Here is a 16,615-nt window from a genome sequence, read left to right as displayed (position 1 = left end):
ATATATATATCTTTAAACTTGTAAAATTTTTACCAGGGCGTGAAAGAAATATGATTTGACAAATAAAACAGGTTGCATGAAATAAGAGAACTGACAGTGTATTTATTGTGCAATGCTGACCTTTGTCTTATTGATCATCTTCCACTGCTGGCCAAAAGTATTGGCACCCCTGCAACTCTGACAGATAATGCTCAATTTCTTCCAGAAAATGATTGCAATTACAAATGCTGTGGTAGTAATATCTTCACTTATTTTGCTTGCAATGAAAAAACCACGAAAGAGATTGGGAAAAAATTAAATCATAATCATTTTATGCAAAACTCTAAAAATGGGCCAGACAAAAGTATTGGCACCCTTTGAAAAATCATGTGAGACTTCTCTCATTTGTGTAATTAACAGCACCTGTCACTTACCTGTGGCACGTAACAGGTGGTGGCAATAACTAAATCACGCGTGTAACCAGTTAAAATAGATTAAAGTTGACTTAACCTCTGTCCTGTGTCCTTGTGTGTACCACATTGAGCATGGAAAAAAGTAAGAACACCAAAAAACTGTCAAAAACGGGCCCGACAAAACGATTGGCACCCTCAGCTTAGTACTTAGTGGCACAACCTTTAGACGAAATAACAGCAAACAACCGCTTCCAGTATCCATCAATGAGTTTCTTACAATGCTCTGCTGGAATTTTAGACCATTCTTCTTTGGCCAACTGCTCCAGGTCACTGAGATTTGAAGGGTTTCCTTCTTCAAACTGCCATTTTCAGATCTTTCCACAGGCGTTCTCTAGGATTCAGGGCTGGAGTCATTGCGAACCAGTTTAGAAGTCTCCCGTTCTCTCAAACCATTTTCTAGTGCTTTTTGGGTCATTGTCCTGCTGGAAGACCCATGATCTCGAAGGGAGACAAAGCTTTCTCACACCGGGCCTTACATTATGCTCTAAAATTTGTTGGTAGTCTTCAGACTTCATAATGGCATGCACACGGTCAAGCAGTCCAGTCCCAGAGGCAGCAAAGCAACCCCAAAACATCAGGGAACCTCCACCATGTTTGACTGTGGAGAACGTGTTTTCTTTGAGGGCCTCGTTTTTTCTCCCTGTAAACTATGTTGATGCCTTTTCCCAAAAAGCGCTATTTTTGTCTAATCTGACCAGAGAACATTCTTCCAAAACGCTTTTGGCTTTTTCAGGTAAGTTTTGTCAAACTCCAGCCTGGCTTTTTTATGTCTCTGGGTCAGAAGTGGGGTCTTCCTATGTATCCTACTATGGAGTGCCTTTTCATTCAGATGCTAATGGATATTACAGGTTATCACTGCTGTGTCCTCGGACTGCAGGATAGCTTGAACTTGTTTGGATGTTAGTCGAGGTTCTTTATCCACCATATCTTTTGTTGAAATCTCTCGTCAATTTTTCTTTTCCGTCCACATCAAGGGAGGTTAGCCACAGTGTCATGGGCTTTACACTTATCGATGACACTGCGCACGGTAGACACAGGAACATTCAGGTCTTTAGAGATGGACTTGTAGCCTTGAGATTGCCCATGTTTCCTGACAATGTTGCTCCTCAAGTCCTCAGACAGTTCTTTGGCCTGCTTTCTTATCTCCATGCTCAACATAGGACACATGACAGAGGTTGAGTCTACTTTAATCCATTTTAACTAGCTGCAAGTGTGGTTTCGTTATTACCACCACCTGTATGTGACACAGGTAAAGTAAAAGGTGCTGTTAATTACACAAATTTGAGAAGCGTCACATGATTTTTCAAAGGGTGCCAATACTTTGTCCAGAAATTTGTTTAAAATGTTTTTTTAATCCATTTTTTTGTGTTTTTTCATTTTTTCAGCAAAATAAAGGAAGATATTACTATCAAAGCATTTGTAATTGCAATCATTTTCTGCAATGCTGCACTCAACTGACTGCAACCAATTTATCTTGAAAGTCTGTAAAGGGGGGGGACGCTGATGCAAAATGAACACCAGGGCCGCTCCATGTAGGCTAAATACATTATTTATTTTTAAAAACCATACACATTACTCGACACGTTTCAAATGTAAATCCAATCACGATATCCATTTAAAATGCTCAAGATAAACAGACATGAAGTACTTTTATTTCCAAATGTTAAAAGATTAAAAAAAAAAAAATCCATAAAACAGATGGGAAAAAAAACAACATTCATTCCTGTGTTTTACAGGAAGAAGCTACAAACAAACTCCTGGTATGGATTCCGCTTTTTGTGTTTTCAAAGGTCTTATTTGCAGTTGTCATTTGAGTAAAACCGAACAAGGTCAACATGCCTCCGGGTGAAGAATGCTGAGGGGGCTGCAGGAAGAACGTGCAGCCACCGGGGCCAACAAAACAAAACACACAAAAACAAAACAAAAACAAAAAAAGAGGCCTGTTCTCTCCCCCTCACACCTATTTGCACCCTGAGATGAATGTTCCAGAACAACAACACACGATTGGCCTCCCCGCTGTGTCAAACCGTCTCAAGAGCACGATGAAAGCTCGATAAATCCGTTAAGCATCATAAAAATACAAAGGTACATTTGTTGTTTCTGTATCAAAACTCTCTCTAGGAAATAAAGTACCCTGTGCAGATAGATACCAGTGTATGCCTCGTCTTTATTCTTAAAAAAATGATCCTTTTATTGTTTCCAGTACATCAGGTGTCCAAAAACTGTTCCCCTGTGAGTGCAGGGCGGGAAGAAAGTGAAACATTTAAGATGTCGCATCTGTGAGGAGGGCTGAGAAACACTAAAAATGTAAAGTAGGCAGATTCAAAGAACTAAAAACGACTTTTGGGGGGGGGGGGTCTATATTTAGCAAGCAACCACAGGGTCGATCAAACTTCAATGTTGAGAACAGCCAAGGCACGGTCACTGGCTACAACCCCTAGCAAACAGTATGGAAACACCAATCTCGGACGAGCATTCACTCAGACATTATGTAGAACAAACTAAGATGAAAACGCTCGAAAAAATAATGAATTAGTTCAAAAGTGCAACTCTTTAGAATTCAGAAACACTAAAAGAAATGAATAAAAACATTGTTGTGGTCAGTAAATGTTACTTTTATAGAGAAAACGCAGGAAAATAAACATAGAATCACTCAATTCTGAGAAAAAAATATATGGAATCATTAGAAACAAACAAAGAAATAACAGTCAAAACGCATCTCTAGTATTTAGTTGCGCCACCTCTGGCTTTTATGATAGCTTGCAGTCTCTGAGTCATGGACTTGATGAGTATTCTTCATCAATTTGGTGCCAACTCTCTTTGATTGCAGTTGCCAGATCATCCTTGCAGGTCGGAGCCTTGCTGTGGACCATTTTTTTCAATTCCCTCTACAGGTTTTCAATAGGGTTGAGATCTGGGCTACTTGCAGGCCATGACATTGACTGGATGATGCTTTAACAGTTTCACCTCTGTGGCATGATGCATCGTCATCTTGGAAAATGACATATTTTCAATTGAAGGGATAAGAAAGTTAAAATTTTAATGTAAACTTGTGCATTCATTGAAGATTTAACCACCGCCATCTCCCCAGTGTCTTTGCCTGACATGCAGCCCCATATCATCAAGGACTGAGGGAATTTTGATGTTTTCTTCAGGCACTCATCTTTGTAAATCTCATTGGAACGGCACCAAACAAAAGTTCCAGCATCATCACCTTATCCAATTCAGATTTTCTTGACTCATCACTGAAAATAACCTTCATCCAGTCATTCACAGTCCATGATTGCCTCTCATTAGCCCATTCCAGTCTTGTTTCAGTTTAAGAGTCAATGATGGTTTCCTTTTAGCTTTCCTGTATAAAAATCCCATTTCCTTTAGGCGATTTAGCACAGTTCTGTCACATACCTTGACTCCAGCTTCCTCCCACTTCATTTGTCTTGTTGTATATCTTCTGTTTTCAAGACATATGGCCTTTAGTTGTTTATCATGACATTTGGATGTCTACCAGTACGCTTAACTTTAACAACCTTTCCATGCTGTTTGTACTTGGTCCAGATGTTTGATGCAGCTGACTGTGAACAGCCCACACTTTTAGCAACCATACGTGTAGCATTACCTTCTTCAAGATGTTTGATAATCCTTGGTCTCAAGAGACATCTCTCTTGTTAGAGCCATGATTCTTATGAATCTACTTGGTCCAGCAGACCTCCAAGGTGTGATAACTGCACTGTTTTTAACTGCTGACTTACGAGCAGATCTAATCTGAGACGGGCTCAATTAAGGAAGGGAAATTGACTGGATTTGTCTGTATTTTATACTCAAAATGGATTGATTCCAATTTTTTTTCTTCAGAATGGAGTGATTCTGTATTTCCCTGTACTTGCTCTAGAGAAGTAACATTTACTGACCACCACAATGTTTTTTTTAATCATTTCTTTTAGTGTTTCTGAATGCTAAAAAGTTGCACTTTTGAACCAATTCATTATTTTTTTCAAGCTTTTTATCTTAGTTTGTTCTACATAATGTCTGAATGAGTGCTCATCCGAGACTGGTGATTCCATACGTTTTGCTAGGGGTTGTAATTTAGTCTCAATTGAACCCAAGTTGTGGTTCCTGTTCACCTGGTTCTGAACGTGTTTGCTAACGTGGACTCCCTTTTTTTTTTGCGGTGACAAGCTTTCAACATGTGGAAATCTTTGAACACAAGATAACGGATGGAAACGAGGATTTTTTTTTTTTTTTAACCCCCGGAAGGTTTTGTGCACGTGGAAACTAGAGAGTAAATATTTATAGCGATGCTCCAAACACATCATCGGGGGCCGGGCGGACCTCCTCTCTATACAAGACTTAGTGTTTATTGGTTTGGCTAGAAGTTTCTATGTTTATCTACAAATATATATAACAAATAAAACTTGCAGGCAAAAATACTTAAGTTTCAATAGAAACACCCTTTTTTTCCTGAAAATACAGCAGTATCTGAAATATTTTTTTTTCTTAAATCTGTCCCCAGTTTTCCGCGTCATACATCAGGAAGCTCTTTTGCCTACAAACAGAAAAAAAGTATCTACAAACTTTGTAAACAGACCTGTTTTTTTCCTCCATAAACATAAATAAGTCAAAATATTAACAGCCAAATGGAGCAGAAATGAGTTTTTGTGTTAGCGAGGGCCAAAGAGCTAAATGTACAACACCATCGAGATTAACTCTTGCAGTGCCTTTGACGGAGATAGACGTCCAAAACGAAATGAAATAGTTAATCACGAGTTGATGTCAAATTAACTCATGCAGCATTCTTTTGTCTTGATTTTAAATTACCGTAATTATTCTTACTATAAGCCGCCACCCACCAAATGCGACATGAAAATGCCATTTGTTCATAGATAAGCCGCACTGGACTAAGCCGAAGCTGTCGTCATTGTATTATGGGATACTTACATCAAAAGATATTAACTGGTAACACTTTATTTGACAGCGGCATCATACAACTGTCATAAGACCAAATGAACCACCATGAAGCTTCAAGAAGCTTCATTTGGGTTCACTTGGGGGAGACAGTCAACATCAGCTGCCACCTGCTGTCAATACTATTGTTGTCCAACATGCCTCTTAACATGCATTGATGCACTACAGATGTAAATAACCATCAAAATTCATGTTCTGTGCTAATTATTTCTTCAGTTGCTGTTCCAGTTGTTTCATTAATTGTTAGTTATGGTCATAGACTTCAAAACTCTTGATGTGACACTTCGTCATTCTTTGCGTCACACCTTAGCTGAGCTTCATTTAGTAAGTCTTTCAAAGACGGCACACGCTCATGTCCAAGCCGGATTTAAGCTTGGATTTTTGAAGAAGTACGAAGGCTGTACCGCATACAAACAGGATGGATTGTCTATGGAGTGATTTGTTCGAGGATTCATGGTGATTGTTATAATTATCATACCATGCATGTATTTTTAAACGTTGTGGGAAAAAAATCAGTGAATCAGCCGCTACTGCATTGGCATCATAGTTTGCCATATCTATGTAAAATGAACGCTAACTGCACGTTTTTGCTTTTAACCAAGAATCAAGACTGTTTTACGTCCATATCTATGAAAAATTCAGGGATTTAAGCATTTATTCACAACAATTTTCGCCAGAAAAGCTCTGTTTACATTAGGCGGCCGCTAGCCTCATTCGCTAACAGAGTAGCATTGTAATTCGACATAGTTACGTAAGATAAATGCTAACTGCACAGTTTCTTTGCTTTTATGCAAGAATGGAGACTGTTTTACGTCCATATCTATGAAGAATTTAGGGATTTAAGCATTTATTCACACTAATTTTCGCCAGGAAAGCTGTGTTTATATCAGGCAGCCGCTAGCCTCATTCGCTAACAGAGTAGCATTGTACTTCGACATATTTACATAAAATAAACGCTAACTGCACGGTTTCTTTTCTTTTAACTAAGACTCAAGACTGTTTTACTTTCATATCTATGAAGAATTCAGGGATTTAAGCATTTATTCACAAGAACTTTCACCAGAAAAGCTCTGTTTACATCAGGCGGCTGCTAGCCTCATTCGCTAACAGAGTAGCATTGTACTTCGACATATTTACGTAAGATTAATGCTGACTGCAGTTTCTTTGCTTTTAAGCAAGAATGGAGACTGTTTTATGTCCATATCTATGAAGAATTTGGGGATTTAAACATCACAAGAATGTTCACCAGAAAAGCTCTGTATACGTCATGCGGCCGCTAGCCTCATTCACTACAACTATATACAGTAACTATACAACTATATAATGACAATAAAGAGCTATTGTATTCTATAATGAGTAGTGATTGCATATAGAATTTATTAATAATCTATTAATGAAATAGTTATAATTGATTCTGCATGTTTTACTCAAGTATTAAGTTTCTGATGTGAAAATTGAGTGATTAGCTTTTAAAAAAAAAAAATACTAAAAAAGTTGCTATTTTGGGCAAAATGATATGCTAAATATTGCTATTGATCCTGAAAGTATAGGTAATTATCGCAGCATTTGGTGATTTTTGTGTATCTAGTGTAAAATCTGAGAATTTTAATCGCCATTTTAAGTTTTGTTATACCAATATAAAAATAAATTAGTCGGAATTTTATAAGGGAACGACTTAGAATTTTTTGATACCGCTGCTCATGGAGACTCATATATGGCTAAGGTAGATGCCCGTTTTGGTTTTAAGTCAGTAGCAGCTTTGGTTTTGAAAATATTTGAAGTTTTTGAAAACAGGCCACCTACGTTTTGGCTCTGCGTCCCATGTCATGTCAATATATTATGAAGTCTACGTTTACAGTATTTGGTAACACTTTATTTCACAGTGGCACCGTAAGACTGTCATAAGACCGTCATAATTATGACACGACACTGTCATGAGCATGAATCAATTCTTATAACAGATGTCATTTTGCGCCTGCCGGCAAATTATTTCACTTTTGAACGGATGTAAACGATCCAAGCTGGACATAAATGGAGTTAGCAACATAATTTGCCGGATGACACTTAATGACATCTGTCATGAGCATTCAGTAATGCCCATGATAGTATGTCAAAATTATGACGGACTTATGACGCCACTGTCAAATAAAGTGTTACCATATACCATAACAAGCAATTAATGAAACAACTGGAACGGTCACTGAATAATTGGCACATAACGTGAATTTTGATTATTATTTACATTTGTTGCACTGCAATGCATGCTAGGACGCATGTGTTGCCTATGAACCCAAATAAATCAAAATGAAGGAAAAAAGTCGCGGCTTATTGTCAGAAAATTACGGTAGTTTATCACTAGTAGACGTTGAATACAGTCAAAGAGGGAGGGCTGACAACCGTTGTCAACCTTTCCACTTTGCACGTGTTGGATGTCCATCACCGTCAATGGCAGCCGATGAGTTAAAAGAGAAGCTAAAAGGTTCTGTCGCCTTCAAGCCGTGAGGACCTCGTCCTCCTCTTTCGCGTCGTTGCGTTTCAGATAATATTAATAGTAAGAATAGAATAAGAAAAACAGGTCACTTGCAATCAAGAGTCCAGAATGAGGCCTTTGTCCAGCCGGGCAAACCAAAAATGGGGGCGGCGGGGGGAGGGCGCCCAAGTTCGGCCGTGGTTTAAGGAGAACAAGTCCAGAAGATAAAAGCATCCACGCAAGCCATTAGGTTCCTCCCAACGTTGTTCCAGCCCCCGCCCGACGCAGCCCCCCGGTTCGCCCCCCGCCTCCCTCGGTGTACAAAAGTGGTAAGGTGCCTTTCGGGGAGGTGGGCGTACTCTGCGATCAAAGGGAGGTCTCCAGGCTGTGTAGGGGGCTGCCAGGCACCGAGTGGTCGCCCGCTTTGGTGGTCTCCGGGAGGAGGTGGTTGCTGCTCTCCACAGCATTATTGTTCTGGTTGGGGGAGGCGGCGTTAAGGGTGGGGCCGGGGGAAGGCGGGGCGGCGCCAGCCGGCGAGGGCGGCGCGGGCGAGGCGTTGCGGGAGCTGGCAGAGTTGCGTTTAGTGGGGGCGTCGTCCTCGGCGTCCGTGTCGTCTATCAGGGGTATGTGCGGCTCTGAGTCCTCTATCCGAAACTCCGGGTGGGTCATGAAGTTGTGGATGGAGGTCCGCGACTCGGGCTTCTCCAGGCCCTCATAGAGGGAGATGGAGCTGCGGAATGCATTCACCACGCGGATCTGCGGGCAGTCAGAAAAGCAATTTTAGACACGAGCACACCCAGAGAGTCGCTAGCCCAGTCAATACCAGGTGAGTTTTTAGTGGCCTCAACACAAGAACGCCATCAGTGAAACACGTGCAAGTCGTTCTGACACCTACGAGCCTCCGGCAACACTCTAATGGAATCTTTCCGCTTCTCCAATCTAGGCCTAAACCCAAAATGGAGGTTTTGACGTTGACGAGGCGTGCGGATGGCCGTGTGTCGGAGCGCTTTTGGGCGATAAGTCGGTGCACAGAGTGAGCGGGCGTCAAACCCAAACGAGTGTTTTGAGAGTGTCACCAAACGCTCTTAAGAGGCCCGCTCCAGATTAGTCCTCAAAAATGCAAAAATAACCAAGAGGGAAAAAAAAGACAGAATGAAAGGCCGAAAAATTGGACATGCTTAGAAGAAAGGATGACAGATTTGACAAACGGAAGGACCAGACAGGAGATGAACTCATTGGCTGCCATTGACGGCAATAGACTTCCAATCCAGTTGAACAGGGGATATATAGCTATGGCGTAGGTTTGGTCTGAACATTGGTAGGGACGATATAACGGCATAACCTGCATGTACGCTTTTTGCTGGGGACGGGACATTCATAATGATCAATGCAAAAATAAATCTTAACATAACTTTTATGTGTATTGGTTAAGCCTACACTGTTCAATTCAAACCTTTGTTTTCTAAAAGTACTAAAGCAACATTCTGAAAACTACCAGAAAAAAAATGTCCGGATTTTAAGAGCAAATTTAAATTGCATTATTTGAACATATCTTAACTTATATTAACCTAGAAAATAAATACAAGCTTGTTAATCATCTCTTAACGATCCAGGAATTTAAGAAAAATAAGGATTTGTCTTAAGACCATTCAACAATGTCTAAATAAATTAAATTAGGGCTGTCAAACAATTACAATTTTTAATCGAGTTAATCACAGCTTAAAAATTAATCGTCATTAATCGCAATTCAAACCATCTATAAAATATGCCATATACGTTCAACATACTGTACATAAGTACTGTATTTGTCTATTATAACAAATCAACAAGATGGTATTAACATTCTGTTAAAGCGATCCATGGATAGAAAGACTTGTAGTTCTTAAAAGATAAATATTAGTACAAGTTATACACATTTTATATTAAAACCCCTCTTCATGTTTTCGTTTTAATAAAGTTTGTAAAATTTTCAATCAAAAAATAAACTAGTAGCTCGCCATTGTTGATGTCAATAATAATTATGTTGCTGAAGCATGAAACCCATAAAATCAGTCGCACCCAAGCGCCAGCAGAGGGCGGAAAAACACCAAAAAACACAACAAGCGGAACTGACACTTTGCTGTCATTTTAATCTGTTTGAGTGGGGCATGTGCGTTAAATGCGTCAAATATTTTAACGTGATTAATTTAAAAAATTAATTAACGCCCGTTAACGCGATAATTTTGACAGCCCTAAATTAAATATAACTGAAAAAACTTCTTTGTCAGGGAATAACAAAAAAAATAAATAAAAATGGAGCTGTCCTTCAGTAAAAAACTACTGCTTTTGTCCACAAGCACAGCCAAACTGAACAAAAAAATGAAAGCTCCTTTGGGCTGCTTTAAGACCACTTAAATAAAATAAAAAGTAAAACTGGGGAGAAGGGGGTGGACCTCGCGTCACTACATTTTTCACAGTTAATTTAACGTTAACAGTAGAAAACATACAGGAGGACCCTTCTCTCTAAGCAGCTTCCTACTCAAGTTTCGCAGGTTAGCAAGTTCAAACAATTTAATGTTATGCTAACTCTGATGCAGGTCAGACTTTCAGTAGCAAAATTAGTAGTGTGTTCCCCACTTCCACAACATTGAGGTCTTTTAAAATTTACCGTTACCAAAATTCTTCACGATGACCGACGTAATTTTTACCGTGTCGGTAAATTTAATAAAACAAGAAAATCTAGTCTTTTCATCCCGCTTTGAATCTGTTGTTCGGCCATATTCATTCCACTTTAAGAAAGCAGTCAGTGGTTTACGTATGAAGTCACGTGGTTGTCAGGAACTCAAGCAAACAGAAGCCCGGTAGGCTAACGCTAGCGGATATTGCTACAAGCAAAAGTGATGGAGTCGGGCTTAAGGGAGATTTGCCGTATTTTTTCACCCGACATTAAGTAAACTCTTGGCAGCCGCCAAACGGGCTTTCACCCCCTTTCCTCCCAGGTTCTCACGATTTCAGGAAAGGGTGCTTACTACTGGTAGCCAGGCCACAGGCTATCGCTAGTGCCTAACGCTATAAAATGAACGTGATGGCGTCGGATAGCGGCTCTAACCTTGTCAAAATGGCTGAACTTAACGAGTGGATTGGGCACAAACTGCATCAAGCAATTAGTATGTTGTGGTTTTTTGTATCTGTGTGTGTGTGATTTCTTAGCTATCTTTTATGAAGGTAAAGCACTCATCATAAATTATAATGCAACTGTGAAGCCAATAATATGACCGTTTAAAGGCCACAGCTATTTTTCTGCATGTGCTTGCTTCATTCTGTGTCATGACTGCCATGATAAAATCTTCAATGTTTCATGGGCAAAAGAATGATGTAGCTTTAATGTGTGTGCATGTGTCTGTCGGGGGGTGTATATGTGCGTGCATGTATTAAAAAATGATCAGGGGAAAAAAACCTGAAACCTTGAAGGAAACACTTGTATTGAGTAATTATGTCACAGTAGCCATTAACAATAAGTTGTTTGAAGTGTTTTGTTCAAACTCTAAGTCATTTGTGTTCAATGACATGTTTGCACAGTTGTCGTATGGATTTTTATAATGTGGTACATTGTTCAAGTCATACAAGCTGTTATAAATGTTTATACTTGAATTCTTATTGTTTACAAGAAATTTTTATATACTTAATGTTTAGACTGCATGTACAATTGTTTAAATGTTTAATTGAAATCGGGTAAATAAATCAACGAGAAAGGGTTAATTTGTATTTCACGCATTGATTCAGATTTTCAAATTATATAACTGTCCGCTTGGGCGAATTTATCGTCATCGGGGAACTGTGATCGGTACTTTAGGCCATATCGCCCAGCCCTATTGTAAGGTGTATTAAATTCTTGTTCATGTCAACTGCCCCTCCATCGGGCTTCTGCACGGCCCTGCACCCGGTTCAAATGGATTGGAGGTCTACTAGTGATACTCATTTAAAGACTTATTTTTTAAAGAGCTGTATTAACGGACAGGAGACAGGAAGGGGGCAGACAAAAAAACAGAAGATGAAACAGATGACAGGAAAACGTGACAAATGATCAATCGTATGCGTTTTTTTTTTTTTTTGCAGAGTCCAAACCAACAACCAAAAAAAAGCTGCTGCAGCCAAGCACGTCCACAAGCGGATCGGGCACGTGGTTAGACCAAAAAACAGAAATGCCACACGAGAGCCGAGAGCCAACCCATGCAGAGCGTGTGCTACCTTGTGCTCTAACGGCGGTAAACCTTTGAGTATAGCCCATGACACATTTTCACAGAATCTAAAGAAGAACACGTGGCGGGTCAGCGCGATGACGCATCGAGGACAGAGTTTGAAAGGACCTGCAATGAAAAGTTACTGAGCTTCTTCCACCTGTAGGAAAAACAGCTGACAATTTCTTCCTATCTTTCAATCCGGAAGATCTGCAAGAGAGAAGAGCCGCCAGGGTGCCGTTCCCGATCGTCCCCGGCCACTTTTGAGGCCTTCTTTAAAAGCGTGTCTATGGGCGTATACTCAAAACATTTACCCAGCGCTGCGACACAGACCCATGAGGGCAACGGGGTAGGGGAGGGAGGGTGCACAGACTGACTGAGGCAGCTGCAGACACAACCTGCTCAATCCGGAAAACATCACTGAAAAATGCACACATTTCCTTGGTTATTAATCACAGTCCAAAAAAAACATTCCAAGCAGAAGCGGAACAGATGTGATGAAACAGAGAAAAAAACATCTCCACGCCAGAAGCCACCTGGTCACATGGTACATAGATAAGAAGGGCGTCATGTGGCATCCAAGCTTGATGAGATATGTGGGTGCCTTATTTGTCAATAGAAGAGCGTCAATGAGAGAGAGAGGTTAGAAGAGGAAAGGTCTCATGCACGAGAGGAGAACACGCACTCACACCCCACGGCGGCAGAAGCGGAGTTGTTGGCAGCGGTGATGTTGTTGTTGTTGGCGGTAGTAGTAGTAGAAGGACAAGTAGTGGTGTTGGAGGAGGTGGAAAAGGCTACATGTGTAGGGCTAGAAACATTGGTTACATCGTGCTGCTGCTGGCTGGAGTTGGAGGCCTGCCGCCTCAGAGCCCCCTGAAAGGAAGTTCCGCTCTGGAACGCACTCACTACATCCATCTGCAAAGAACCACACAGCATGACAGGAGAAAGCCCAGAGGAGGGAGAGACAGAGAGAAAAGTGAAATAATAGCAGTCTTTAGCATATCTTTAGCATAGAAGACCCAATTGTCACTTGGGATTTTGACTTGTTAAAAGAAGAGGGGAAAAAGGGGGATAGTTTGGGTTGAAAAAGGCATTGACCAATTGATAAATCCCTAAATAATCAATCAGCTGCTTTCCATCCTCATCTCCTTTAATGAAAGCTTTAGCAGGGAACCCCTGCATTTTCAGGGATTTTTTTGGTAGCATCTTGCTGTTCAAAAAAACTCCGTTGAAGTTAGTTGAGGAGTTTCATTTGTGCTTAGCCATGACTCTCAGTCAGTCCCGCAAACTGCAAGGGGGTGCATTGCACTGTGCATTGTTTAACAGTGCTGCTGCAACAGCAATACGGAGTTAAAAGGCTTTATGGCTTTTGCTTCCCAGTGTGGAGTGACACTCTGTGGGTTCATTACCTGAGTCTGAATGCGATTGAGTCCGCGGAACCACAGGATCTGGCCGCGACGTAGCTCTCGCTCGGCGTGGTCGATCTCGTCCATGTCGTCCAGCTCCTCCAGCTCCTCGTCGGGGATCTCCTCCTTTTGGGTTCCGTGGCCCGCCGTTTTCAGGAATTTTAAGCGACTGGTCGGTATCGAGGAGATGACCTGGTGGGAAAAAAAAATTTAAGGTGAATGTCTATCGCGAGACTAATGAGTTAATATTTAAATACATTTTAAAAAGCCTGATCATCTGTTTACAGAGGTGGGTAGTGAAGGAATTTGACCTTCTAGCCAGCCGAACCGCCGGACCCTCGCTGGCGCGGCTCCAACAACCCGGGCCGGCGAGATCCCAACAATCCGGCAAGAAGGCCAAACTCCGCGCGTTCACTTAGTCTTAACTAGAGATGTCCCGATCGATCGGGTCCGATCACGTCATTTTCAAAGTATCGGAATCGGCAAAGAAATATTGGACATGCCTTTTTTTTTATTTTATATATATATATATTTTAATTAAATCATTTTCTAATTGTATTTAACGTTACAGACATAATATGTTACACTCATCCAGAGTCTCTAGTTTCGGCTTAAGATAGGGTAATCAAATTAATTCTTAAAAAAATGTATCACGTTAAAATATTTAATGCAATTAATGCATGCGCTGCACGACCCACTCACGCATTGTCGCGCACAATCTGTAATGGCGCCGTTTTACCTATGTAGAGAGCTAAAAGGCAGCGTAAAATGAGTAGAGTGAATTTTGGCAGCCTTAGGAGCCTTTTTTTAATTGGCTAAAGCCTTACAATCCCTCTCCCTACAATTAGAAATATCGTGGGTAGCAATGTGGGGAAGCAAGGTAGCAATTGATCTTTTTCTTAACACCCTATGTTATTACCCAACTCAGAGAAGATATATCAATTGGTAGCACTACACACAGTCATGGATGCTAAAGGCGTGTTACATCCAGCCATCATGCATTTGGGCATGGCCACAGTATCATTTACTGAAAGCTCAACAAATAAACTAGATGGTAATATTTAGTCACAATATACAAAGTCACAAGTCTTTCTATCCGTGGATCCCTCTCACAGAAAGAATAATAATGTAAATGCCATCTTGAGGATTTATTGTCATAATAAACACATACAGTACTTATGTACTGTATGTTGAATGTATATATATATATATATATGTATATATGTCTCTGGGTCAGACGTGGGGTCTTCCTGGGTATCCTACCATACAGTCCCTTTTCATTCAGACACCGACGGATAATACGGGTTGAGACTGTTGTGCCCTCAGACTGCAGGACAGCTTGTTTGGATGTTAGTCAAGGTTCTTTATCCACCATCTGCACAATCTTTCGTAAAAATCTCTCGTCAATTTTTTTTTCCATCCACATCTAGGGAGATTAGCCCACAGTGCCATGGGCTTTACACTTATTGATGACACTGCGCACGGTAGACACAGCAACATTCAGGTCTGAGATTGCCCATGCTTCCTCACAGTTTTGCTTCTCAAGTCCTCAGACGGTTCTTTGGTCTTCTTTTATTCATGCTCAATGTGGTACACACAAGGACACATGACAGAGGTTGAGTCAACTTTAATCCATTTTAACTGGCTCCAAGTGTGATTTAGTAATTGCCGCCACCTGTTATGTGTCACAAGTACGTAACAGGTGCTGTTAATTACACAAATTACAGAAGCATCACATGATTTTTCAAAGGGTGCCAATACTTTTGTCCGGCCCATTGTTTGCGTAAAATGATAATGATTAATTTCCCCCCCCCCATTCTCATTTGTGTTTTTTTTTTTTTCATTGCAAGCAAACTAAATGAAGATATTACTACCAAAGCATTTGTAATTGCAATCTTTTTCTAGGAGAAATTGAACATTATCTGACAGAATTGCATGGGTGCCAATACTTTTGGCCAGCAGTGTTATTTGAAGTAACGCTACTCTTGAGTAAAATTTTTGGCTAATCTACCCACCTCTGTCTGTTTATGGAATGATAGTGCAAGTATTCCACGTTGAAACTACTTCCTGCATGATGTTCATCCCACCACAGGGGGGTAGTGCCGAGTTACAGATTAGTCTTACCTGCCCCCACAGCAGCGAGCCAAAGCCTAGGAAAGTGCACCAAAGCCAATGATCGATGCTGAGAGCCACACAGCTAAATGGTTTCCCTCCGAACTGCACGATGATAATCTGGAAGAACGAGAAGGAAGCCGTTAAGAGTTCTGACTGTTTGCATTAGGAGTGGGAACCTCTTGTTACCTTCACGATATGATTTGCAATACAAAGCTCATGATAACGATGATCTGACGATATGGCGTTACAATGATTAGCGATACATTGGTCAGGAACTCTTTCTAGGGTATTCTACAAACAACTAATAAACAGAAAAACAAGCTTGTGATGTGAATTGGAATGAGTTTATCACTAGTAGACGTCCAATCCATTTGAACTGGGAGGGTGGCAGCGAATGAACACTCGTTCATTCGCTGCCATCCCTCCCACTTCAAACAGATTGAACGTCTATGGCCGTCAGTGGCAGCCAATGCCAGGCAATGAGGTAATTTTGGGCCATTTGCCTGTTGATTTTCAGTCACTTCCTGTTGATTTGGGGGTATTTTATGGGTCACTTCCTGTTTATTTTGAGTTTCAGAACAGGAAGTGACCTGGGAATCAACCAAATGAATAGGCAGTGACTCAAACTCAACAGGAAATGACCTGGAAAAAAACAGCAAGTTACCTGTAAATGCCCCGATAATCGGACAGAATGACTGCAAATGCTCCGGTTTCGAATTAGTGCTGCAACAATTAATCGATTAACTCGAGTATTCGATTAGAAAAAAAAAGATTCCAATTACATTTTGCTGCTTCGAGTATTCGTTTAATTAAAGTGGCGTTGATATGGTTTTGAAAGTGTTTGCATTTATTTATATTGATTTGGGTGGATACACGGCCCTCTCGTCGACCTCATTTCACATGGCTGAATCCATCTGCTCCCTGTTAAGACCACCATAAGCGTTCGTTTGAGCTAATGATTTTTTGAATGCATTCCTAATTTAGTTTAAAGGT

At 40.7% G+C, this 16,615-nt stretch overlaps 1 protein-coding gene across 3 annotated transcripts in view; it reads right to left on the bottom strand.

Annotated features, from left to right (window-relative positions):
* Nucleotides 1–2,082: 2,082 nt before the first annotated feature.
* The window catches only part of atp2b1a (ATPase plasma membrane Ca2+ transporting 1a), a 140,500-nt gene continuing 125,967 nt past the window's right edge, over nt 2,083–16,615 (bottom strand). For 2 of the 3 annotated variants that reach the window (XM_057854063.1, XM_057854064.1), the window contains 4 exons: nt 15,632–15,739; nt 13,511–13,699; nt 12,927–13,016; nt 2,083–8,640 (listed from right to left, as the gene is read on the bottom strand). In XM_057854063.1, the coding sequence (XP_057710046.1) occupies nt 8,251–8,640; nt 12,927–13,016; nt 13,511–13,699; nt 15,632–15,739 (777 nt within the window). In that variant the 3' untranslated portion in view covers nt 2,083–8,250. The remainder of the gene's footprint in view (nt 8,641–12,926; nt 13,017–13,510; nt 13,700–15,631; nt 15,740–16,615) is intronic. The other variant, XM_057854065.1, reaches the window with a different exon arrangement.

This window comes from Corythoichthys intestinalis, chromosome 13 (genome assembly GCF_030265065.1).
Source record: "Corythoichthys intestinalis isolate RoL2023-P3 chromosome 13, ASM3026506v1, whole genome shotgun sequence".
Lineage (NCBI taxonomy): Eukaryota > Metazoa > Chordata > Actinopteri > Syngnathiformes > Syngnathidae > Corythoichthys > Corythoichthys intestinalis.
Note: the sequence above shows the minus strand (reverse complement) of the source record. Positions and strands in the feature narration are given on the sequence as shown.